The sequence below is a fragment of the Astatotilapia calliptera genome, chromosome 7, assembly GCF_964374335.1.
Source record: "Astatotilapia calliptera chromosome 7, fAstCal68.1, whole genome shotgun sequence".
Taxonomy (NCBI): domain Eukaryota; kingdom Metazoa; phylum Chordata; class Actinopteri; order Cichliformes; family Cichlidae; genus Astatotilapia; species Astatotilapia calliptera.
The window spans coordinates 50,472,435-50,498,062 of record NC_137428.1 but is presented as its reverse complement, the minus strand read 5'-3'; the positions used below and the strand labels follow the sequence as shown (position 1 = coordinate 50,498,062).

General features: G+C 39.8%; 1 protein-coding gene across 5 annotated transcripts; it reads right to left on the bottom strand.

The window, feature by feature from the left end:
- Window positions 1-133: 133 nt before the first annotated feature.
- ptdss2 (phosphatidylserine synthase 2) lies at window positions 134-24,567 on the bottom strand. 5 transcript variants are annotated; one of them, XM_080304594.1, is made up of 14 exons: window positions 24,105-24,291; window positions 23,261-23,596; window positions 19,478-19,579; window positions 16,292-16,374; window positions 11,979-12,046; window positions 11,201-11,335; window positions 9,579-9,629; window positions 9,221-9,334; window positions 8,337-8,455; window positions 8,128-8,242; window positions 7,236-7,381; window positions 6,070-6,255; window positions 3,057-3,220; window positions 134-2,323 (listed from the first exon to the last, which is right to left on the bottom strand). In XM_080304594.1, exons 2-13 carry the CDS (start codon window positions 23,464-23,466, stop codon window positions 3,067-3,069), a joined length of 1,479 nt encoding a protein of 492 aa, XP_080160720.1. In that variant the 5' UTR covers window positions 23,467-23,596; window positions 24,105-24,291; the 3' UTR covers window positions 134-2,323; window positions 3,057-3,066. The 5 variants fall into 5 exon arrangements, with proteins under 5 accessions (XP_080160720.1, XP_026031048.2, XP_026031047.2 ...); XM_026175263.2 differs by lacking the exon at window positions 24,105-24,291 and adding an exon at window positions 24,447-24,567 and having other exon boundaries at window positions 134-3,220; XM_026175262.2 differs by having other exon boundaries at window positions 134-3,220.
- Window positions 24,568-25,628: the final 1,061 nt, after the last annotated feature.

Here is a 25,628-nt window from a genome sequence, read left to right as displayed (position 1 = left end):
AAGGACACAATACTTACCTATAGTATTACTGATGGGTGGTCACTAACTGCATTGAAGCACCAAAAGTTAATTCAATTTGAGGCAGTTATAACATCTGTCACCTGATTTATTCAGAAAAAAAGACTGTGCAAAGTTCAGTTTTTATTATTTTATTGAAAACATTATAAAAGTACGTGTTGCAGCAGCATATTCACTTTTTATGATCAACATCTTCACATTTACACAATCCAAGTTGAAAATGGCATTTACAGCAAGCAGTCAATGATCAATCTCCAGGAGACATGACTGCACAGGGCAGAGATAACGAGGCATCTACTGCCCCCATGAGGCTGCAAGTGAAACTAAACTGAACCGCAAACACTAAAGTTCCTGTTTTTGTTCTTTTGTTTTTTTATCCCACTTTGATCCACACTGCTTCTACATGTTAAAGTTATTATTTTTTTTATAATTCACTTGTTTCTAATGCAGAGCTGATGTGCAAATTCATAACTTGGGTTTAAGTTTTCATTTCAAACAAAAAACAGCTTTGACCAATTCGAGGCACGAACACAGGTACACAGTGGATACCCAGCCCGTGTCTGAAAGTATCTGATAGAGAAAAGGAAAGAAAAGAAAAAACCCTCAAGCAGCCGAATTAGCACAGCACAGGTTAAATAAGCACAAAATCTGAAATATCAGCTAAACAGTTTGAAATTCACACAGAAATCGCTGCAGTCAGAGCAAGAGCCACAACACTCAAACCACTGACAGGTGAAGTGATTAACATCGGTCACGTTACAAGGCAATTGTCTGCTGGGAAACCCTTGAGTCCATCCATAAGTAACTCCATCATGTACTTCCCAACTAAACATTTCCCCCATAAACAGGGGCCTCCCTCAGAAGGTCAAACTGGAGGACCCACAAGACCCAAAGAAGACCTTATTAGCATCCCAGTGGTTTAAATGTTGCGGCAGGAGGTGCAGCCTTGCAGAATCAATGTTCAGTTTAGTGTTTGTGACCCTCTAATCTGAACATCTGAATCTGCTGGATTACATTCACGAGAAAACGACTGCAGCCTCACTAAAAACAGACCAGAATTTGGATCTCATTTCACAGATATCATTTATGTAGCACAGAGTCACCGGGACACTGTGAGGAACACAGATTTAACTGAACCCCAATAGTCACAGGACACGCACGCAATGTTTTGGTAACAGTGAGAGTTTGGAGTGAAACTGGAACATGCTGATATTTCCAGCTTTTTCAGTTTGACCACCTAAATAATTTTAATGTAAAGCTTATTTTTTATTTTGAAACACTTTCATGTTTCACTAGAGCAGCAATTAACACTTGTGTTCATCATCAGATTAATCTGCTGATCATTTTAAGAAAATGTGTAAGCAAGTAGTGATGGGATGTTTTCAGGATGAATTCATTATCAGCTGACTAATCGTGGCAGCTCTACATTTAGCAGCTGTCACCGACACAGATCAAAAGCAACTAAGACAATTCCTCATAATTAGGACTTTTTAGCTGTAATCGTGGCTGTACAGGTGAATTTTGTTTTAGCCGCCTGACCTCCAGGTGACCTTTTGTAACACTATAACTAGACGCAGACACTGACGATGCTGAAACTCAGAAAGAATCAAAACGAGCAGTTTGAGGTGCATGGTACCTCATGGTGGATGGTACTTATGGCTTTAGCAAGAACCAGATCTTAAGCTTTGGCTGATTGCATGTGCAATATGGTGACCCTCGCAAAGCTGAGAAGAAAGAAAAAAAAAGAAAAAAAAAAAAAATCATAAAAACCCCCAAAATGTAAAACTGGAAGAATGTTTGGCATAAAAGGAATCGAATATTAAATTCTAAAGTGACAAATGGTAAAAAGTGTAGAGGAACACCCACATCTCTGCCATTTATCCTTTTTTTGTTGCGGGGAACAAACGCGTCACAGTCTGAGGAAAACTGAGCACAGCTTCCCATCAATGTGACTGTTGTGGATGTTAGTGCTGCAGGTTTCTCTGAACCTCATTTCACAAAAAAGGAATCTAGTGTTTAGCATCGAGTTACCCTAAAGAAATAACAGTGATAAGAAAACAGCTACAAAAAAAACAAAAAACAAAAAACAAACACTCAAACTATATCCCAGACACCAAGTATATTATTTTCACCAGTTAAATAACTAGAATATAGTACATCTTGATTTTATTCTTGTTGTTCTTGTCAAGAACAAAGTTTGAGAGGAAAGAAAGGCTTTGACCAGTTTTCCTCTCTTGTGTGTGACTAAAGGAGGATCCTGAGCAAGAACCCTCAAGGCTCAGTGCTTCTAGGAATGAACGCTGAACTGTAAATGAAAAGAAAAAAAAAAAAGCTTCAATCGTCTTCCACATGTAAACAATACATCATGTACCTGGGACTAAACCTAGTGTAAGCTGTCAGATTGAATCAGGAATCAGCTGGTAAAGTAAGTGTCACTTAAACTAAACTGAACAGCCATGTGTTGTTATCATTACTTGCGCCCAGTTTGATACTGAAGATTGCATAGCAGTGGATAGTAGAACAGAATCCAGATCAGTCATTACACCTTCAGAAACTCCTCTAAATGCTCTCCTTTTTCTCACCTGCACTGATATGACTGCACAACACAGGGTTAAGCATATTTACAGTGGCAGATGTTCCTCCTCCATTCTTCTTCTCTCGCTTTTTTGTTTTTAAAGACAAAGTGCAGTTGAGAAAATGGAAAAATTATTGGTCACATCTACTTTCCAATTCTGTACTGATTCACCTCATCACCAAACATTCAAAAAATATATATTACTAATGCAAAACTATCTTGTCTGTTAATCCACCAAATGTTCTTTGAAACAGAATGAGGTAAATACCAGAAGTAGGACAATAACTACACATACACCGAATGAAAATTGCCCCCTTCACCCCCTTGCCTGTGTTATATAACTACTTGGTTCATGTAGGCACAAGAACAGTATGTGTCCATCCTCTAAGTGTCTTCTTGTGTTACATTTCTCCTCAACTCCTCTCACTGTCCCCCTTCATTCGCTGCAGACAGCGTGACTGACCGGCTTCCTCTCAGGACTTCCGCTGCCTCAGCGTCTCGGAGCTGCCGTTCAGTTTGCTGCGACCGGAGGGGGCGGCTGTGCTGCCGTTGCCCAGCGGGCGGTCCCAGTCAGCGGGGGCTTCCTGTTTACGCCGGCGCGTCTCTTTGTAGCGGAGTGTGATGTCACTGTGAGAAGACAGAAGGAAAAAAGCACACGCATTATTTATAGTGCGTCATCCCTGAGGGTCATGTCTTCCCAGATGGTTTCTGGTCCACTAACTTTTCTCACAGAATGTTTATTTGTTATAATTCCTACGCCTACACTATACACTGGATTATATTAAAAGAAAAACAAACAAACGAAACAGCTGATTACTTTAACAAACATCACAAACAGAAGATAAAGCTCTGCTCTCAAAGTCTCACGTGAGCTGCATTTCTTACTTTTTGAGAATAAGAAAAATTCCTAGTTTCTCTTTGTTAAATAAATCCATCACTACAGGAATCGATTAGTCAGTCTGTATGAAATCCCTGCTTTTAGGAAGGTCGGGGGGAAAAATGAATAAAACAGAGAAGACCACCGACAGAGAAAACCAAATCAAACGACCCCTTTTAAGCAAGCACTTGGTGACAGTGGGAAGGAACTGGAAGGTAGATCCAGGCTCAGGGATGGGCAGACATCTGCCACCACTGGTTGAGGGTGAGGGCAGGGACCTTTTGTGTATTTGACAACAAATGTCATTTGTGTGTCCCAAAATAAGCTGGATGCCATTCTAACAATAATAATAATATACTTTTTTCATTATATACGCTACTACTTGGCCACATTATACAGTGAAATAACATTTTGTTTCACTGCTATGCTGATAACCCACTGCTCCATTTCCCAGTAAGGTTCAACCAGTTTACCGAGTTGCCAGAAATCTGGGTGTGTTGTTTGATTTTAATCTCATTTTTTAGGAATAGTGCGAGGATATGATCAACACTGAGTTTTCAGTGACGTTCATTTTCAGTTTTACCTTCTCTCTGGTTAATGCAATAGTTTCTTAACAGGTAACAATCAGAAATCAATACACAGACTTCTGCTTGTGCTCAGATTGTGCAGCAACAAGACTTCCTACAAGAACCAGGAAAAGTGAACATATTACTTCAACCCTAATGACTTTTAGAATCGATTTTAAGATTTACTTATTTCTTTTAAAGCATTTCATCGCCTGACTCCAGAATATGTACTTCAACTGCTGCATAGCAACCGGGTCACGGTCTGAGATCCCCTGGCAGGAACCCGTTAACTGTGTCCATCTCATGCTTACAGATGAAAGGCGATCGCTTCGGCTCTTTATCTTAGTTTTCTTTTGATACTGAACTTATTTTAAATGATATATAAATACATTTTAACATTTCTTTTCGTGTAAGTTTATTCTGTTTCTGGGAAGCACTTCACAAAAACATACAAAAAGTACTTATCATTGATACTATGTTTATTGTTAACATTAATATTATTTTGAATGCTCCTCATGAGGACCTCTGTAACACTTAATGGAAGAGCACCAAGCAGTTACACACCTCAAAACAAAACATGCACTCAGCACTTGCCTCGGTCCACTCATACTAAATGAAGCATATTAGGTAACAGACTGGGAGTGTGCAATAGGGTCAAACAGTGCTTGCAAATTCTTAAGGTTCTCGGTTAAAAAAAAAAAAAATAAATAAATAAATCACTTTGATCAGAATAACTGGATAATGGCACACTTTTGTCTTTAGTAGACCAGAAGAAGTGGTTGAGTGGATCTCATTGCTCTTGTCACGTGATGGTTAGTGTCTGTGTGTGTCTGTGTGCGTGTGTGTGGGGGGTATCAGTTCCTCTGGGTTTCACTGCCCTGACTCACTTAAACAGTGTCAGCACAAACTGAATGCCCTCTAGCGTCACTAAACTGACTGAAACAGAGTAAAAATGATGTGAAGGGAAACGAAGATGATAAAATTCACCACAGATGTTCTCTAGAGGATCTCATAGATCCTCTAATAATGATTATAGATTCAAATGGTGATGTGGTAGAAGAGTGGAAACAAACAAACAAAGAAAATAAAAACCCTACACTTTTCCTATACCTAGGACATTACTGCATTATTGCTGAGCAAGAGCAGGAAGTAGTAAGGAAGGGGAGGGAAAAGGCAAGGGGGGGGGGGGGGGGGGGGGGAGAACCGACAACAAGCCTAACATGCCAGGGCAGGCTGCACCTAACAACACAGTAAAGATAAGGCAGCTCAAAATTTTTTTAATTACATTTCAAAAAAGAAAAGAAAAAGAACACACTCCATGAGCTCATGAGGAATAACTAAATCAAATACAGGAGCACACTGGATGGAGTCTCACATGTGTGAAGACATCTTTCTTAAACTGTAATTAAACTGTATTTCCTCATCAGTCACCATGAACAGTGCATTTAAAGTAAAAGTGAAGTGCAAAACAGCAGCATGGAAGCAGATTGTCATCTTTTCCTGCATGAGTGTATAAAGTTCATTTGGAAAACAGCTGCTTTTTGCCAATTTCCAACTTCCCTTTCTATAATTAGCATGTAAGATGTCTCTACAGATCCATAACTGGACTCTACATGAAACAGACCAGTGGAAAACCCACAGAAAGCTGACACACACAAAAACAATAACTTAAAAGAGAAGAGCGACCCAAAGGCAGACTGGACCTGTCTCAAATAGACTGCACGATGTCCAGTGAACCAAAATAGAAAAACAGAGCGATACTTTGGACTTTGGTCCCAATGTAGTTATTGTGTTTACTAGACACAAGCTAGAAATGGTTAAGAAGCTGAAATCTTTCCTCCTTACAGCCTAGCTGTTTTTACACGAAGAGCACAGACTTTCATTACCTTTCAACAAACATTGTTTGTCACCCTCAGCTTCCCCCCCCCCAAAAAACAAACAAACAAAAAAAAAAACCAAAAAAAAAAACCCACAAAACAAACAACAACCACAACAACAATTAAATAAATAAAATAAGCCATCCCACTACTTACCGGATGAAAAACCGCCACATGGTCCAGATAAGTATGAGGAGGATTCCTAAAAACCAGCACTGAATGATAAGAGAAGGAATGGGCAGCATGATGGTGTGGGGGTCATACTTGACCACTATTAGGAACTCCGTTACTGTGATTGCTGATACCAGCCACGCCTGCTGGCCGAGCTTCTTGTGGAACTTCCTGTTAGGAAAATGAAACAATGTTATTATGGAAAAATTATTCAATAGGGAGGATACATTTACTTTTTTAGGTTTATTTTTAATATTTACTGGTTACATGTATGCCTGTGATGTAACACCGTAACGCACAGCACTCTATCACTACCCATGCATGTGAATAGTCAACAGTTAAATGATACTTCCATTTCTAGTCTACCAGAAATACTACAGTCTGAGTAATTATACGAATTTTGTTAGTGGACAACACTGGTTAAACAGAACTAGTACAGTACTGCAGTACTTAGCTATAGCAAATGAATGGATGTATGTAGGCTGTTCTACAATGAACTGGAATGCAATCAGAGTAATTCCCAACAACATTCTGCACAGCAGCTGTGACGACGTTAACCTGCAAGTAAAGAAGTCCACTAATGCTAGTCATACTTGGCAAACTAATCTGACACTGTGCGTGAGCGCCACACATTTCCCTTCATTTGGTATTTAAACAGTTAAAAATGGCTTTTATATACATATGGAATACATGGACATATTTAATTGAGTTTATTTTTAATGAGACTATAATCCCTCAGGTTTAATCAGTTAATCACTAGAAATATCTTCCAACACTAACCCAACACTGGAAAAATAGCAGAAAACGAAACATTTCTGTCTGTTTCTGTTACTAGTAACCATATTCTTATCAATGCACATGTTTGCTCATGGCTGGTATGTATGAATGGTGTTCTTACTAAATAATTTTGCTGTGTATAGTATACAGAAGACTCACACATTTCTTCACTGCTGTGCTTATCTAGTTTTCTGATTTCAATTTGCACTACGATAACCAGTTTAAAACTCAAGAGCAAACACTTGACTAAACTGAATCAGTGCTGAATGTCAACAAGTTCTTTATTCGGTGTGTATAAAACACATACAGTCTTTTATTATACACCCGGTCAAACTGTCCAACTCCCAAAAGAAAAGCTGCACATTGCTACTCACGGGTCATCCATGAAGTCGTAGATCTCCCTCATGGCTACGCCCCCCACGTTGACAAAAAAGACAAGACGAAGCAGCACCAAGTAGTGTTCAGGAGGCATCCACAACACAAATTTCAGGTAGAAGGTGTTCAGCTCTGCCAACAGAAACTGGCGAGATAGGAGATAAAATATCTAATTTAGAAGCACCAAGAACACAAAAACAACACAGAAAAGAAAAAGTTACAACAATCAGTCCATGTTGGGCACGTCTTTCTTTTCCATTAGCTAACAAGAACTAGTCTTTTACATTTCGTGAACTAATTCAGGTGTCAGACAGGGAACCAAAAACAGAAATAGGGCCCAACATAACTACGCCCATATTTGATGAATTACAAATCTGATCTTTTTTCCTCTCTCCTCGATTCATGAAACACATTTCCTATGCGTCTGTTATGTGCAGTTATTTGAGTCCTTTCTAAGACGACAGGATAGTGCTGTTTAAGCTTAATGTTGATCGATTGTCACAAGTTGTGGATTTGATGTTTATGCTCCACCCGCCTCTGCTCACATCAGGTGGTTGTCATGTTTTCAGCGTTACAATGTGTTGCTAACAGGGAAGTAGCAGAGTGGCATCTGGCGGACAAACTAAGCAACGCCAACATTCAAACCATGGTTGAAGGGTGTTTCTATGATCTCTTCTTTTACTCTATCCAGTTTATCAATAGTCACAAATCCAGATAGAGATATATCAGCAATATATTAATCAATATAGTGGTTAGGCCAGTCCATGAACATGTATTATCTATATATCAGAGTCTAAATACATTACGCTTTCTGTGCATTGTTATTGCATGGTGATGTCATCATTTTCTGCAGTGAGACAAATGCTTTCCCTTCATGTTAGCATTTCTTACCATAAAGATGATGCCTAACACAGCAAGCCAGCGGCGAAGGTTTGAAGCAGGCTTCCACTCAAACTTGACCCAGCTGTAAGGTGTGAACTGGAATGCTATACGCTTTATCTTCCCCCTGCCAAGTACAGACAGAGATATCATTAAATATAAACAAATACAGAAGCCCAACATAAAATGTTTTCAAAGAAATGTCTTTCATAAAGTCATACTTGTATGTAGGAATGTTCCAGAGGCCCTGCCACTGATACGGTTTCATTGACAACCAGGCCAGGGTCTTCATGCCACAGTAGATCCCCAAACCATTGCACACCAACACATCCATGATCCACTAGATAGAGAAACAATTAAAAAAAAAAGGGTAAGTGAGGTGCAGTAATCCTCCAAACCAACTATCACACACCTCTCCTCCACCTTGAATATAATTTACATTTACTATAACTAAGGTTTTTTTGTGTGTAACAAGTAGCAACAGCAACCGCAGTATTTATCTTTACAGTCGTGATTATAATTACATAATACCTATACCGTCTGTTTATATTTGGAGTTTTTCCTGTTGCTTTCCAGCAGTGCTCACTTGGCTTTACCAGCTACCCCTTCTGTTAATTAGACCACTTTGTTAGTTGCTGGTATGAAGTTCTTATCATGCAAACAAATGAGCACTTTGTTGCCATTACAAATATCACTAGCAAAATAATCACTCGCATGCTTCCACTTTCTGTGCTTTTACTTATCAATGTGCTGACGAGCAAGAGATCTGTGAACCTCCCAACTTAACACATGATGAATATAATGTGTTCTGCAAAATGTTAAATTTACAATGCAATCCTTGTTTTGAACATTTTATCTATTCACACTTTGGTTCAAAGAAACTTCTTGTCTAATATGGACACATTTAAAAAGTATGTCCACATTAGGCAGGATTATATCTGCAGTAAACACTGTTACACTTTAAAGAGAAGACATCTTGATCTTACCATTTGTGCCTTATTACAAAAGACTCACTCAGAAAACTAGACAAAAAACAACCAAAATAACCTCAACGTGTGTCACACAGTATTTTGTAATTAGAAGAAAACAGCACAAATGTACGTACATGGTCCCACCAGCACTCCGAGAAATTAGGCAACTGGTGCTCCAGGCTATACTCCAAGAACTCAAACATGACACTGATTATCATACACATCCACCAATCCCGGATCATTAGAGTCTGGAGGGAAATAGAGTGTGAGAAGGTCAGCAAGATAACAGACAAACAATAAAAAAGGTGCAACTTTATTTGTCAATAAATGATCACACGAGAATGGGAATGACCTCACTTGGCACTTATTGACTAGGTGCTCTGTAATCATTGCAAAGTCAAACCATTTAAATCTGTGATGTGTACATAACAGCGAGGACAGCACGCTCAACTGCTTTTATGAAACATGTCAGACAGCTAATTCCAAACCTACCTTGATATACCATCCGAGAAAGTGAGCTGGCACGAAGCCATCCATCTTGTCCTGCAGAGACAAATGATGTTTAACAGCAAGCCCAACTACAATTTTGCCCCTAAATCTTACACGTGAAAAGCCCTTTCATTAAACCGTTGATCGTGTTTAATGATCGTGTTATTGCATTTCTAAAGTTGGGTGCCAACAAATACCCTCTCAGCCTTTTACGACTGAGGGGTAAAAATAACTTTTTTGTTTTTAGGGTCAACTGGAAAGAAAAACAGATGTGAAAATGAGAAAGGGAGATCAGAAATCAAATGTGACATAATCAGATGCAAACTATAAAGTGACATTTAGAATATGCAAATATATCATTCCCAGAAAGCCTATATGTTGTCAATACAAACAATTATTAATCACTCCAAGCCTGTATATTGACTGCTCTCCATTTATCTACACATAAATACAATGCACTGTAAGAAACTGCACACAACTGCTCCTTCAGTGTTTTATATCCCAGCAGCCACATGTAGGCACCAGAACCCTGATCTTGATAACCATGCAGCCACTGATTTGTGAAATTCCACATCTGAGTGCAGTGCCAACCATCCACCATATTTACTGCAAAGTAGCCCATTTAACAGGGAGATGTGTTGCATTACACTGGTAGCGGATTATGATAAGCATCCTATGGTTTCTAACTTTCCATTAAAACACAGATCTGTGACTGTGTGCATTTCTTAACATTTTCAAACTGCATTTCAGTTCATTGAGCACTGTTTTAAGTTTCACTGCTCCACTGATATAACCCAAAACAGCAAGCGAGCTTGGAGACACACACAGCCTGTGCTCTAAAAAGTCCTGCTGCTTTCTATTTGTGCTCGGACAGTTAAAATAAGACCATCTGTGTTCAAATAAAGCATCGCATCTAGTTCACACTGGAAACAGGAAGAAATGAGCACAGAGAGTACTGGGTCACTGAACAGGACAAAGCCTCTTTTGGGCATCACGAAGCACAAATAAAATGCAATTAAACACACAGTTCTACCCTTACTATTTGGATCATATTATTTCTGCTTAGTAACCCAACACATTTTTATGTATTAAAAATTCCTACAACCAAAGTAAAGTTTATTGATAAATATGTGGCTTTAATTTGACATTTTAAAAAGTCATTCACAGAAATGGGGTTTTAGAGGCCAAAATCAGACTATTAGTGGAGGTGGGCTCTGGGTCATGGCAGCAGACAGAGGAAGGCCTGGTTCTATTGATGGACTGTAATCTGCCCCAGACTTAAGCTGCTGCACACCTCCACAGTAACTGTATTCTTGTGTGTGTTTGAGAATGAAAGAGAGATAAAGCAGAAGAAAAAGAGATAAGAGAAGTTTTACAAAAGGCCATATTTCTTTTCTGTATCTGAGCCACTTCCTTATAGCAATAATTGAGGACAATATGCACAAAATTATAAATGCATGACTGGACAAGAAATTTTACTTTTAGGAAGGCGGCCTGTTTCTTACTCAGTTTTTTTTTTTAACGGCATAATACTATCAAAAATTCAAGTCTTACAAACATTCCTACCTGCAAAGATACACAGGAGAGAAAAGTAACATAAAAAGCAAAAAAATTCATTCTCTCACCCAGATGTTGTGGAAAGGGTCTGTAGTGTTTCCAGGGTCATAAATGAGGCAGTTTCCCCCATAATCACGCTCAGGGAGAGGAACCCCCAATTTGGGGTCAATGTACTTCATGAACTGTCGTCCATCGTGCACCGTCTGGATAGAGGAGGATAAGAATAAGAGCAAGCACCACCAGAACTTACATTTCTACACAGGCTACATCAGATGGTGTCCTCCTTCAGTTAACGGCAGATTTCTGTGGCATAAAAGTAAAATTTTATTGCTTTTTACCTAGCAACAACTTAAAATTATCCTTTTACAAACAGGAAGTAGATGGTTAAATATAACCCCCCCCCTTTATTCTTCTTCTTTTACAGTGTCCAGGGCTGTCTGAAGGGCCTGGCTCAGTGACAATTTAATTAAATTGGGAGAGGGAAAAGAGACTTCCAGGGATCACAGCAGAAAAAGCACCAGAGACTGGAACAGACATATCATAGTGGGAGAGGGGGGGGAGCCCGATATTTTGCCCAGGCTTGACTACACTTTTAAGAAGTACTTATGGACTCCATCTGGCCTTCTTTTTGGAGACCACGATTATAATTAAATGTCAAAGCAAACGTCCAGAAAACCCATGTCATAAAAATCACTGAGTAGAAATCTCAAAAAGAGAAGTTTGATGTGGGAGGGAAAATTGTCATGTGATTGTGTACAGAGTTCCCATGAGTTAAGAATTTGCATTGCACGTGTTGATCTGACATGTTTTAGCCTTTCCAGGAAGCAAAATTCTCACCACACCAACCTGAAACAGGATGAAGATGAGGAACAGTTCATAGACGACAGTGACGCAGAGCCAGAAACGCCAGTAAGCTAGAGCGAGAGAGAGAAATCAGTTACACTGAATACAAACTAAATTAGTACTATGTTTTTTAAACACAATGAAAAAACAAATAATAAAAACGTTACATGACAATTTCCTATTTGTGCTGAACATTCCACGTTCCAAATCTAACTACTTCTATTCCCTGCAGTTATGAACATTTGACACTCAGTCCAGACTAATATTTTACTGCCCAGTTACGTAACTTCAACGTTGCTGCCCCAAGTTTGACATTTAGTTCCCACTAGTTTTCCAACAAAAACCACCATAAACAAATGTATAATATGGGTTTTGGTTAAAGACATTTAAAAAGAGCACCTGACGACACACAGAAATGAGCTGCTAGGGGTCCTGGTTAGGGATGGGTATTGATAAGATTTTCACAATTCTGATTCCATTTTCGATTCTGTTTAACGATTCGATTCTTTATCGATTCTTTTTAAAAAAGGAGAACACACAGGTCGAGTAGCTTAGAACTTTGTTTTATATCTTCTCTTTGAACAAGATAGAAATTTAGGAGTAACATGGCCTTACAAACCCAACAGTAGGGATGGGTATCGTTTAGGTTTTATCCGATACCGGTGCCAAACCGGTACTTTTGAAACGGTGCCGGTGCTCAAACGGTGCTCAAACCGGTGCTTAAAGAATGGAGAACACAAAATTGGTCCAAAAACCTCTCATGTTCAGCTGTTTTTTGTAAAAAGATAACAATGTTAGCCTTTTCTGCAGCTATGGGGCATATATGGTATCACTCTTGGCTGGAAGCAGTGCTTAAACAATGGAAAAAAAAACAAAAAAAAACAAAAACAAAAAAAAACAAACAAACTTTGTCCTAAACCTCTCATGTTTAACTGTTTTCCACTTTTTCTTTGGTCATTTTAGCCTTTTTGGCCAGGGTGAAGGGAGCATCTGCCATCAAACAAGAAGACAGCCGCATGTAGCTATGACTGTGTTTTAATAGTTCGCCTTACATGCATTAATTTAATAACGTGGTTAGCCTACTCAACGTAAATTACACACGAACAACATTAAGCTACTCACGCAGAGAAGAACGGCTGCTGCTGCCATCATCATCCGTCATCATTTCTGCTACACTGGCAGGGCTAGGGGCCAGGACTCTACTCTTCATGTTTTTGGGGGATGTTGCATAACAGGCAACCCACCCGCAGTAGATGCGCTCGGTGTGAGGTCTCACAGCAAGCTATCAAATACAGCGCATTTCTCGGCTTTAAAAACAAAAAAACAAAACAAAAAAAAAACGCTATGCGTCGCCAGGTGTTTCATCGGATTTGAGGTGTTACCTCCTTTGCACAGTATCACCTTAAAGCACTTGTTGCTGCTGAGTTTGCATCTTTTGCTGTGAAGTACAGCCAGACTTTTGACCGCTTCGCCTTGGCCATTTTTAATCTGTAGCTCTGCTCTAAAAGAACGTACCTACCTGGCCCCGCCTACTATCCTCGGAAACGTAAAATGATTGGCTAGAATCTAAAGTGTATCACAGCTCAGGAAAAAAAAGCACCGAAATAAAGCACCGAAATGTGCGCTGCTTTCGGTCTGGTTACTACCGTTTATGTCAGAACCGGATACCGCTACCCATCCCTACCCAACAGTGAGATCTTATGAGATCCACAGCCCACGGCTCTTCAATGGGGTGTCACAGAGTCCCCGGGGAAAAAAATTGTAAATGTAAAATAATAAAATAAACATTCTTCTGTAGCAATAACAAAGTATAACATAAATTATTCTGTAGCAATTGCACAAGAATATCCAGTAATGTCCCTGCCTACAATTAAACACATTCACTACTGAAAATCGGGGCATCTGCTGTGGCAAGCCTTTGACCACAAACTTAGTCACTGCTCGGTGACATTCGTCTATCCTGGCCTGAAAGGAAACGCTACTGGTAGACTGCAGCGAGAACTGCCAGCATCTGAGCCAGCCAGACTCTGTCTCTCTCATCATGGTCACCTAAATGCACAGTAATGGCAGGTTTTGTAATAAGCCAGATCGCGCTAACATAATATGCACTGTTAGTTGATTATTTACCTGCCACATTAACGGGAGAGGACGTGCAAACGTTACCGCTGCTGCTGGGTTGAGATTCACGAGTCCGGAGCTGAATTAAAACCACGACATTCATTTAAGGTCATCGTGTGTTTTGTGAGCAAATGCTTTTGCATATTCGTAGTGTTTCCTCCCTTAAATGAAATATCTACTTTGCAAGTATTGAAAGTTGCCCTGTTGTCATCCGTTCTCGTAAAGTAAAACCAAACTTTTGAGCGTTTGAGCCGCCGTGTTTCCTGCCAGGTAAATGACGCTCCGCAACGTGGTGACGTCATTCGGGGCGACTGGAATCGATAAGGGAATCGTTTGCAAAAATGGCAAACAATTCCAAGGAATTGAAACAGTGGGAACTGGTTCTCAACAAGAACCGGTTTTCGATACCCATCCCTAGTCCTGGTATTTGGTTCAACCCCAAATCATTAGCTCATTTCCACTAATAAACATCTGCCTGAATTACCTCAGTATACACATAATGTCATAATGTGTTTCTGAAGATTTAAGACAGAGATACTGATTTTCATTAAAAAATAAAACATCAAGTAAAAGGACTGATATATACTGTGGTAAACACCAATCTCAGTCCTAAAGTCCCACATGAGGAGTGCTTTTATTTCAACTGCTATTGAGCTGAATTATAGTGGTGATTCACATTCACAAGCTCAGTTTCCTTTGACACACCCAGCCCGTGATTCAGCAGGAGCTACAGGTTTTAAATCTGAAGGAGGAAAAAAACAAAAAAACCCTACTGGGTCTTTTTCCCATGATGGTATTCTATGGAGAGCCAACTGTAATGTGAATAACACCAGAACCTACCCTGCTGGATTAACAAGCAAAAGACTGAAGCAATTGCATACACACACAACCACATCCCTCGAACAGCCCACAAAGGTGCGAGTAATGCAGTCAAATACTCGCTCGACCACTTCACGCCTACCTACAACCGACAGTATTGAGCATGTCGCTGCATCTGCCTTCCACGCCCTGTTTTCCCTCCTTCCTTCCTCCCTTTCCCGCTGGAGTTAGCTGTTGTGTGTGTGTTGTGCGGGAGATGTTAAGTGTTTTCTGCATGAAAGCTCTGTTTAAAAAGCTGTGAGTGCTCTTATTTAAATAGTAGCACCTTTTACAAACTGCATCAGATTTAAAGAAGGAAAAGATTCTGTTAGGATGCAAGTTTACAAAAGCATTAGAGCAGAAATCCAACTGCCACAGCTTACGTGCTGCAGTCAGGCACGTAGATTTTTCTACCTGAGCAACAGGTTTTAGTACAAGCATAATCAATTGCTTTTCACATGTCCTACAACAGCTCTGCATTTCAGTGTCATATAATGCAGACAAGTAACAGATTGTGCTTTCTCTCCCTTTTCCCATGCATATGCCCTGAAAACCCTGCATCTGTATTGTAATGAAATGTCATCTCTTTCCATCCTCTCCCGCTTGGATGACAAGATCAAAGATGTTTCATATAAATTCGATTGCATGGCACAAGCAAAAGCCTCTTTGTGGAGACCTTACCAACAGTTTGATTACATTAAAAGGTAAAAAAAAAAAAACGTATCAGATGTGAGCTTGTCACAAACTGCCATTTTCAGTGGTCACTGACTAATGCCACTGCAATGCCTAAAGCACTGTTTATTTACTAGAACCATACAGCCCATTATAAATTAGTCACTGAGCTTTAAAGCCTCATAAAAATGAATGATTTGGGATCGTCCGTACTGTCTGCAAACTCATTTAAATTGATGACTGTCTTCAATCAGCTGCTGATTCTAACCAGGATGTGTATTTTCCATTAAGAGGATGAGAATGTTATTACTACCGACTGAACTGCTGACGCAACTGTCAGCTGCTTTTAATGCAAACATATTTTTTATATAATCAGTTTTCACAATCCCCTTTTAACCTTTGTTTTAAAGCATTTCAATCATTTCACTTATCTGGAAGCTTTAAGAGGCAAAACAAATGTCAAACTGGCATATCCTGGATGTTGTCCAGTATTTAATGAAAGGTAATAAAACAGACCAGGGTTCAATAAAAAGAGCACTACATGGCTTTAATATCAACTTTGACTTGCATTTCCAAGTGCCAACTTTGTTAACTTATGCTATATTCTCAATATAAAAAGAGATCCGACATGAATTACTTTAACCTGGTGATAAATGTGCTTTTCATACCTGGATGCGGTCTGGTGAAAGGTCCATCTTTGGCCTGTGTCACTCCAAAACAGAGGAACACCAGGATGCTGGCCACAATACCCCTAGAGGACACACATTTGGGAATTCATTGGAATCACAAAGACTTCTGTATCAATTCCTCATACATGTTCTTACTGAACCACCAACAAACAAACAGCCTATTTTCATGTCTTTACACTAGGAAAAAAGTGAACCTCTATGCGAACTACTTCTCCAAAAACCTGGAATCCAACATTCAAATTACAGATATCAGACTGGAATGTGGGTAAATAGAAAAAACTGTTTGTCCTGTGTAACAAAAAGGGTCCAGCTCTGTGTCTGAAGGAAAAACAAAAGGATAGTAAGTGTTTACCCAAAACAAATTAGTATGTGAGAAAAATTAAATCTTGTCCTTAACCCAATTGAGATGTCAGGCAATGCCTTAAATAGGCTTTTTAAAGCAATCAGAAATATTGATGAACTCACAGCATTGTAGGAAGAATGGCCTACAATTCCACCACATCACTGTTCAAGTCTCAGAAGTAGCTACAGGACACATCTAAGGGCGATGGCTCAACATGTTCACCCAGCGTGTTCAATAAAGACATGAAGTTCACCTGTTTGTGTTTATTAGCTCAGTCAAATTGTGTTTGTCCATTACTGTAACTTCAATTAAAATCAGTATGCATTTCAAAGAGGCCGGAAGGCTTTTATTACAGCTACACATACAAGTCTCAGCATTTCAACCCCGTAAACCTTTAAGATCTGTGATGTCAGATCAATCAGACAAGGCATGAATGGGAGCATAATGGCTTGGAGAATTAATAATTAAATAACTTGAATCTGGAGGTCTGGTCTACTGCTTCTATTTCAATATTACAACTTCATTTGTGTTTATTAAGAACCAGCTAAGACCAGCCAAGTTGAGCTTAAGTTGCTGTTGATTTAAGCTCTGAAAACCGGATGACCAGACGAGGACCCTGTCCTGACCTTACAAGTAAACAGAGCAGGCTTAAAAGACTGAGCATACAATGGGATTACAGTGCGTGCTAGCCAACAAGCGTAGGAGCATGAGCATGTGAGATTTAGGGATCAATTTCTTCGCTGTTTGAGTCTGGAATCAAATGAATGTGTGTTCAAAGAATACAACACACAAAGTGAAGTTGTGTGTGAACTAGTGAGAGTGGTCCCGGATTGCAGGGTTGACTGGGAGTTGAGGAGTAACCAAGCAGTGCCTGAGAGTGAGCTCCGCTTCCAGGGTGAAGCTCTTAGGGTATTTATCCCAAGGAGCCAGACTACGCTGATGGCAGCAAATCCTGTTAAGGAGCATCCACACAAATGCAACCTACAAATCACCCCATCTGTCGCAAACACACATCACTGATAGAGCCTGTTTTATGCCTGACCTTCTCAATACACCTAAGTACAAAGTAAGAACAACTAACTATAACCCTGCTTTGTGTCACAGCTTTTTAGCTGTAACACACGTAAATGGGAGTTTTAAGCCACATGCAAACTTGCCTTGACTAAATCTCCCTGTTTGAAATACAAGAAGCTATAACAAACACTATCAGGGACAGGTCTGATCATTTCCATATTTATTCAGCAGCATGGCAACAGCTCCAAAAAAAAAAAAAAAACTTTAGCCACAAGAAAAACAAGTTCGGCAACAGCTTATGTATTCCCATAGGAACACTGCTTTAGTGCACCTCCTACTCCTACCTGCCTTTTCCTACCAGGAAGCACAAAGTAGCTGGCACAACTTCCAGCAGTCGCTCTGCAACTTTCTGTAGTTTGCAGTAATAAAAGAAACTGAAATAATTTGGCATTTATCCAAGTCTCTGTGGTTTAATAAACGTGATAAAGTTGGATGTATATTTCTCTCCAAAGTTTAAATAAAACCCATTAAATCTACTTGCTAAATGCTCAACTCGTATTTATAGTGTTCTTTTCATGGCCATGACTGTTTTATACATGGCCTTGTAAGCTCAAGGTGAGTGTGACTGTAAAGGCTAGTGACTCATCTCAAATGGTGACTTTTGCTCCTTGCCCATGTTTATAGGAAATAAGTGGTTTATTCCAAATGTTGTTTAAAAAAAAAAAAAAAAAATCAGAGTAGCTACTGGTTGGTTGGTTGCATTGCGGCGTTACCCCCACATTTAGATTTGATCTATTCTCCAAGTGTGTCGTGACAAAAAAACTGAGCAATAAAATGTGCTGTTCCTCACGAAGCAGATGAACTCAAACCTCAGCAGTCTGCACCTGCTGCTGTTCCAGTTAGACTGTCTGACTCGTAGCCCATCTCCAGAACAGAAGAAGAGCTGCTGCTGCCAGTTGCAGTCTATAACGGTGGAGATAAAAGTATGTAAGAGATGCCCTCTGCAGAAGCAGCAGAATGACATGGAGGATGACCACAATAGCAACTTAGTTCAAGACCCAGCCAGAAGGGAAAACACAAGGTAGGAAGGGCTGTAGCTAGCTGGTTAGCTGGAACTGAATTTCCAAGACTTTCAGCGAGTAAAGCTTAAATGAGTTGTTAAATATACAATGGGCCGACACAATGGTAAAGTTCCATATAATATCCCGCATTATATGGAACTTCACTTTGGAGATGGTACTAGGTCCAAATAATCAGGAGACTTGGTTTTGCAGAACATCACCTTGACATTGCCTTGTGGCACGGCCCTATCCAGATCAGTCAATTGTGCCATGAAGACACCAACAGACCGCTGTAGCACGATCCATTATTGGCATCTGATTAGCAGCATCCGGCGTTCCAGAAACTCAAAACAAGATTCAGTAGCAGAATAAGCTGTCTGGGATTGGCAGAGAAGATTGGCATGTTTTATTTCCATGGTCACAACCTGCATATTTAACTCAGCTGCTCAACCCACAAATGCTTGTTGCTTCAAATTGTGGCACCATTTAAGGGGAAACAAACAGTATAAGATGCATTGTCAGCAAACATTGTTACAACAAAATGACCAAACACAAATTTCCTAATGCTAGTTACCAATAAAATAATCTCTCTCTCTCCCTCTCTCTCTACATAAACTGGTGCAAAAATGATATCATGAAGCTTCAGTTTAAAAGCCTCCTGGGGTTAAAGTAGATTTTTGGGTGCCTGAGTTTTGGAGTGTTTTGGCTTTGGTGACACTGAGGAAAGGAGAAATGCAACCTACTGACCTTTTAGTGTTGTAGGCCGTGTCCTGAGGAGTCTCCTCCAACAGCGTGACGTAGACCAGAGCGCAGGTCAGAATGAACAGCACTGTGACAGTATGGGCTCGCCTGCAGTGAAAGTGGGGGAAAGGACAGAGAGAAGGACGAGAGTACCATTTGTAGAACAGGAAAGTCAAATACCAGTCAGCACAGGACATAAAAACACAAAACAAAAAAAAAAAACCACAACAACAACCAAAAAAAACCCTAGATAGGCTGATGTTGTCTGACATCACCATGAGACAACGTTAAGCAACACTGAGATAACACTACAACACTGGAACGGTCTAAACAAATCTGAACGTAAATCTGCTCGTTGCTAAAAACATCTTTGTTGCCTCCAAATATCAAAAGGCATATATAGGGGTAAATCAAGGACAAAATAGGAGATGAAATCTGTTGGGAAACTGAGTTGCTACAGCTAAAAATAGTTACAAAGTTTGTGATAAGCTTCAGTTCAAACCTTTCTTTAACTTGAAGTCAAAAATAGCTTTTGCATCAAATGTCTTGTGCCTGACAGTGGATGGAAAAGCTTTATATCAGGTCTGTTTAAACAACAGAATTTGTATGCTCTGGCAGACAAGGTGAGCTGGAGTTTGATAGCCATGTTGTTGGCTACAGGCCCAAGCTGTATCTTCCATCACCCCATGTCAGCAAACATACTTTGGCCTCTGTGGTGTGACATTCTAGTTGTTTAGATATACGTCCACGCAACCTGAGGTATTTACCTCAGCTGACAGGGCAAAGTTTTACGATAATGTCAGGGTCAAGAGAATACACGCTATATAATGGGAGATTTCTCGATTAGAAATAGACAAAAGGACCTGAATGGTATTTGGAATGCTGACAAGTGCATAACAGTTGATAAGTTCTAGAAAGACAAATGGGGTGACTGCTGAGAACAGTGGCAGAGTCACCGAGTTTCCTTATCACTCCTGGAATGTTGACGCTGATCAGGCTGCAGGTGGACTGAGCCAGTATTCATTAGGGAGGAGGGATTTCTGGGAATAAAGCTAATCCAGATATCTTTAAAACTCATTTTGTCTGTTGGTTAAAACCCCAAAGTAATGGGTTATATACCCTGACACCAAGTAGCATCCAAACATGCAACATGTAGGTGAACTGTTAAGCTTAAGTAAATAGAAAACAATCAACACAATCAACACTGGTGTCGACCTGTTTACATGACAGTGTGTACCAATGACTGATCTGAGTGTTACTCGTACTAGTTACAAAGCACTTACAGGAAACATTTGTACGATACCTTTTTTGTTACTTAACCATTATGTGAATACCTAAATATCTGTAATAAGCTAAGACAAAACCGTGTGACAACCAAATGTCAATCATAACACATCTTACACAACAGATGCCATCACGCCTCAAGTTTTAAACCTGTGGAGAACAATTATAGCAAGTGTATTTTATTCCTGCCAGCCCTCTCATTAATGAAAGGGTCACCAGCTGCAGTAGCCTTAATATTTTGGGGTAAACAGCCAAGCGACATATACTTTATAAATCTATCTAATCTAAAACTACAGAGGCAATGTGCTGCTCTGAGAATTTAGATTAAAAGAAAAAAATAATTAAAGGGTACCTGAAAGTGAGGTATAGCGATTCTGTAAGAAGTTTTTTAAAAATAATAAAGTGCCAACTTTGAGTCACATTTCTTTTGGCTGAAGCTTGATGTGCAAGACAGCACACCAGGTATTGTCAGCCTTTTTCCTGTTCCACCTCCTTATCCAACCTGTTTGGCTGGAGCCACAGGGGGAGGACATGATTTCTCTCTTCGCTGACAACGATACACCACCAAGAGTGGAAAGGTGCAGCGGAAATACTGGTTTTGTGCAACAGAGCAACCAGCTAAGCTTAGAAACAAAGTGCACCTCTAAGCTTGAAGTTAAGATTTAAAAAAAAAAAAAAAAACAGAAGAAAAGATTCTGCTTTATGCCAGCCTCATGACTAATCAGAGTCTAGATTTAAGGATGAAATTGGATTAAAATAGCCTTCGACTTTAATGACAAGCAGAGACAAACTAACAATTTAATACAATGCGTCTTCTTGTCAGTTTCATCTAATTAAACATTTGCCGAAACCAGTGTGAACAAAACTGCCATTATTTTGAAATGCCTCAGCACTAAATCAGTTTAAGGGAAAATAAAAGTGGAACGCCAGCACAATCACATTTAATAAGTCCGAGTTCTTTATAAGGCATATTAAAAAAAAAAAAAAAAAAAAATGAGTTTGCCATTGTCAGTTCCTTCCTGTGCCAGTGATGCAGGCTGAATACCATTTTTAACCAAAAGCTGCTGCCATACAGCTTTCTACTATGAACTCTGAACCCTTGGGAGACAGAGTCCATGTGGTGCCCTACCACCTACACACTTGGAAATACACCAACAACTGCCATCTTTTTCCTAACCTGCTTCATACATGCAGGTTTATCATCTGCAGTCAGCACTTGAAAATGTTCCACAAAAAAGGTTCAATCGTACAAATAACTGCAGAATGTAAATTCAAATGACTCACAGGAAGAACCACTTTCCGTTCTTGTTTTTTTAATGCGTTCATGTATGTAATACTAGACGGCAAAAATTCAGGATGCAATCAACAACACCCACACACTGTTGTTATGTTGACCCCTAAAGCAAACAGCTAAAAAGCCCTTGTAAAACTCTAAACTTTACAATGCTACGTCGTAAGACTGCATCTGGATGACTGCCGACACATTTAATTGCCACATAAGTGGGTAAAACCTGGTTTAGGTTCAGTCTAATACAGCAACCCAGCCCTCATGTATTTGTCAATATTGTTCTGGACAAGTGACCCTGATTATTAATCCACATAAAAACAAGATTATTGTATTTTCATAACTGCAACAGACAAAGGTATTTTAGCTCCTGATAACACCTCACTACAGAAATCTGATGCCAAGGCCGTACCACAGTAATGAGAAATTCTCATTAAGGTTCCCACTGGGAGGACCAGTCTCCTCTGCTGTCAATGATATTGGATAGCTTAGCAGATTCTTATTCAATCCATATTTTTTTGTACACAAAGCAGAAATGAAAACCGCACAGACACTCAGAGAAGCTTAAATATTCCTCGAGTGACAGGCTGGAAAGCTAACGTAGCTATAAATTAAAAAGGGCTGCAGAAGAGAATGTCACTTTTCCAAACTAGCTGCATAGCATATCATAACGAAACCCGTGTCCTGCAACATGCGTGTGGTATTCCCATTGTGCATGCTTTTTTCTTTTTTAGTTGGCTCATACATACTTTTGTTTACGTAGTGAGAAATAAAACATGCGGTGTTAGGAAAGGCTAATGAAGTATGTGCTCATTTCTACACTTTGCAGGACAGGTATTATACCTGGCACATCTTCAGATCTGTTGTGAATGTCAAAGAATCTCTCAAGTGTCATATCTGAGCCCTGAGTTTGGATGTGCAATGTGAGCATCCATGACAACACTGCAAACCCCACAACACCTCCAGAAGTGACATTTAGTGGATCATGTTTACTGGAATAGTTGCACCAGGATGGAAAAACAACAACAAACATTTCAGTTTGACCTGGCATTTACAGCAAGGTCACATTATCTGCTGTCATTAATGGAGGTCGCTCTGGGCCTGTCTTTCAGTTCACCTTGAAGCACATATTACACCCTGCTGTCAACTAACAAATGTTTCCTCCCCTTCTATCTCTGCAGGAGCCGTGAACTTGCACTGACACCGACACAAACACTCACCAGAAAAAGGTGTTGGTTCCGTCGTCGTAGACTTCGCACTCTGTGTTTCTCCGGTGCAGATTCTCCCTGGAGGTCTGCTTCATCACCTTGGCTTTGATCGCTGTGCTCTGATCCGGACACGCTGGATCCACGGAGCCGTTGTTAACCTGCTCGCCGACGCTCTTGCCCGCAGCCACGCCGCTTTTCTTCGACTCCGGCTTGGTCATGGTTCTCACCGACCAGCCGCCCTGCGCTGCTTTAAAACAAAAACTGATCCCGTGCGCTTTGGTTTATCCCTGAGCTTTCCTCCCGTCTACTGTCATCCGCGTCAGCCCCACCCAAGTGGCTGTCAGCATCCTGTGGTGGTCGGGGGAAATGAACGTTACCAGGGCGACACTTGAAGGGTGGGGAGAATAACCTGAAAATCACGCCCTGCTGCTGAGCTGACCTGCCCGGCACGGACAGCCGCACTCACATGCAGATGAGAAATGCAATTGAGTCAGGTTTGACACCGCCTACTTATTTTAAAGCATTTCTACATAACCTTCAGAGTAACACTTCTATGTGTCAGCAATGGCGACCACTTTCCCACATGCCCACTGGGGAGAGGAGGGGTTGGTAGGTGGGGTATTACACGGTAAACAAAATCACTGTGCCTGCACTTCGATGGGTGCGTAGCGTTGATATAAGGCAGCTTGGTGAACTGCGTTAGCTATTTGTAGCAGTTTGACCTTGCCAGCGAGACTGCGGTGACTGACAAGCTCCTTATCAATTAACCAATCAAGGCAAAACCGTAATTACTTATGCCATTATTGATTAGCTACCTATTCCTTGCCGGGAAAATAATCAAGCTAACATTACTTACCAGCTGAATTTACGGGCTTACTGACCGGAGTCCGAATGTATTTTGCCATTAGAAAAAGCTACATTTGTATAAAAGTAAAAGAACCAGAGGAACAAATGAAGTATACTGGTGTATTACTGTAGCCCGTCTTTATTGATACTACTAACAGATAAACCGCATCAGCTACCTTACCGTCTACGCGCGTCACGTGGGCATAGCGAAAGCGCCGGTGTGTGGTTGAGCAATCAAGCGGCTTCCGGTTTATTCGTTTCACCAACAAAGTTCTCTACGATGCGATACATTGACGCAATCTTATTTTGAAATACAAATATTTCATTCGGAAGTTAAACTCTCGTTACTTACCGTAAATTTAACACATTGATAGCCTGACCTATTTGGCGGGTTTAGTTAATCCGTTTACATGTAATATTGATAAGTAAATGGTAAGTTTTAGAAATTTCGCAGTAACAGTAAGTTTTAATGCAAGTAACTGCAAAAAACGGCACTGTTAACTTGGTTAGACTATAAAACTATTATTAAAACCGCATTGTTTTGGCTAGTGCTATATATGGGTATTTGGTATGTCGTCATTTCCGCCTAGTTTAAAAGTGACGTTATTTGCATACAGAAATGTTTAAATAATCAGTTAAATATAAATAAACAAAATGGTGTTTGTACTTATTATTTAAAGCAAACTTTTTTTTTAGTTTTGTTTTTCATATGACAAAATGATATGCGTAATTGTTTCAGAGAGCATACAAAATCATTGCCAGATTATTCAGTAAAACTCAACTGCGCTGACTTTCTGATGACGTGAAGCACTACATTCATAAAGTCAGTGAAAAACATAAGAAGCATAAAATGCAAACAACTTTCCACAATTTCCACAAATAGTGTTTATAATACTCACCTCTGACGTTAATAGTCAGTTACTTATTAAACAATATGTTTCCTTTTTTGACCTTCTTGAAATTGCAGGTTTACTATCCGATAGCTCATACTTTTATTGATTATTATTATCATACTTATTATTGCTAAAGGTCCCAATTAAATATTTTGATTTAATTGGGACCTTTAGCGCCTGATACACAAGATCGTGTCTCTACTAATCAATGTGGTGTAAACATACCCGTAGATGGAGCAGTCTGCCAAGATGTTAACATGTGCCTGTACTGTCTGTTCTCTGACAGCTGTTACAGAAACTTTTAAAAGTTTGCCACAGTGAGGTTGGTATAATATTTGCTAAAACGTCCTCACCGAGTTTTTTTAGTTCAGGATCGTAACAGAAGCTCCTCCTTAAGACGTCCCTCTCAACATACCTGACTGCACATGGCAGCTATTATTATGTGTTGTGTAACTAGAGATCTTGCCAAAGGTGAAAAAGCAAGGTGGGAAAGCTGTTCTGAACTTTATGTTTTCAGTTATTATTGAAACTAAACTAACAATCCCTCTATTTTGTATATATTCTTTTTTCTTTGTTCTTTTTAAACATACTTTAATACGTTTGTGAAGCCGTAAAAATCAGATAAGGGTAGCATGAAAAAT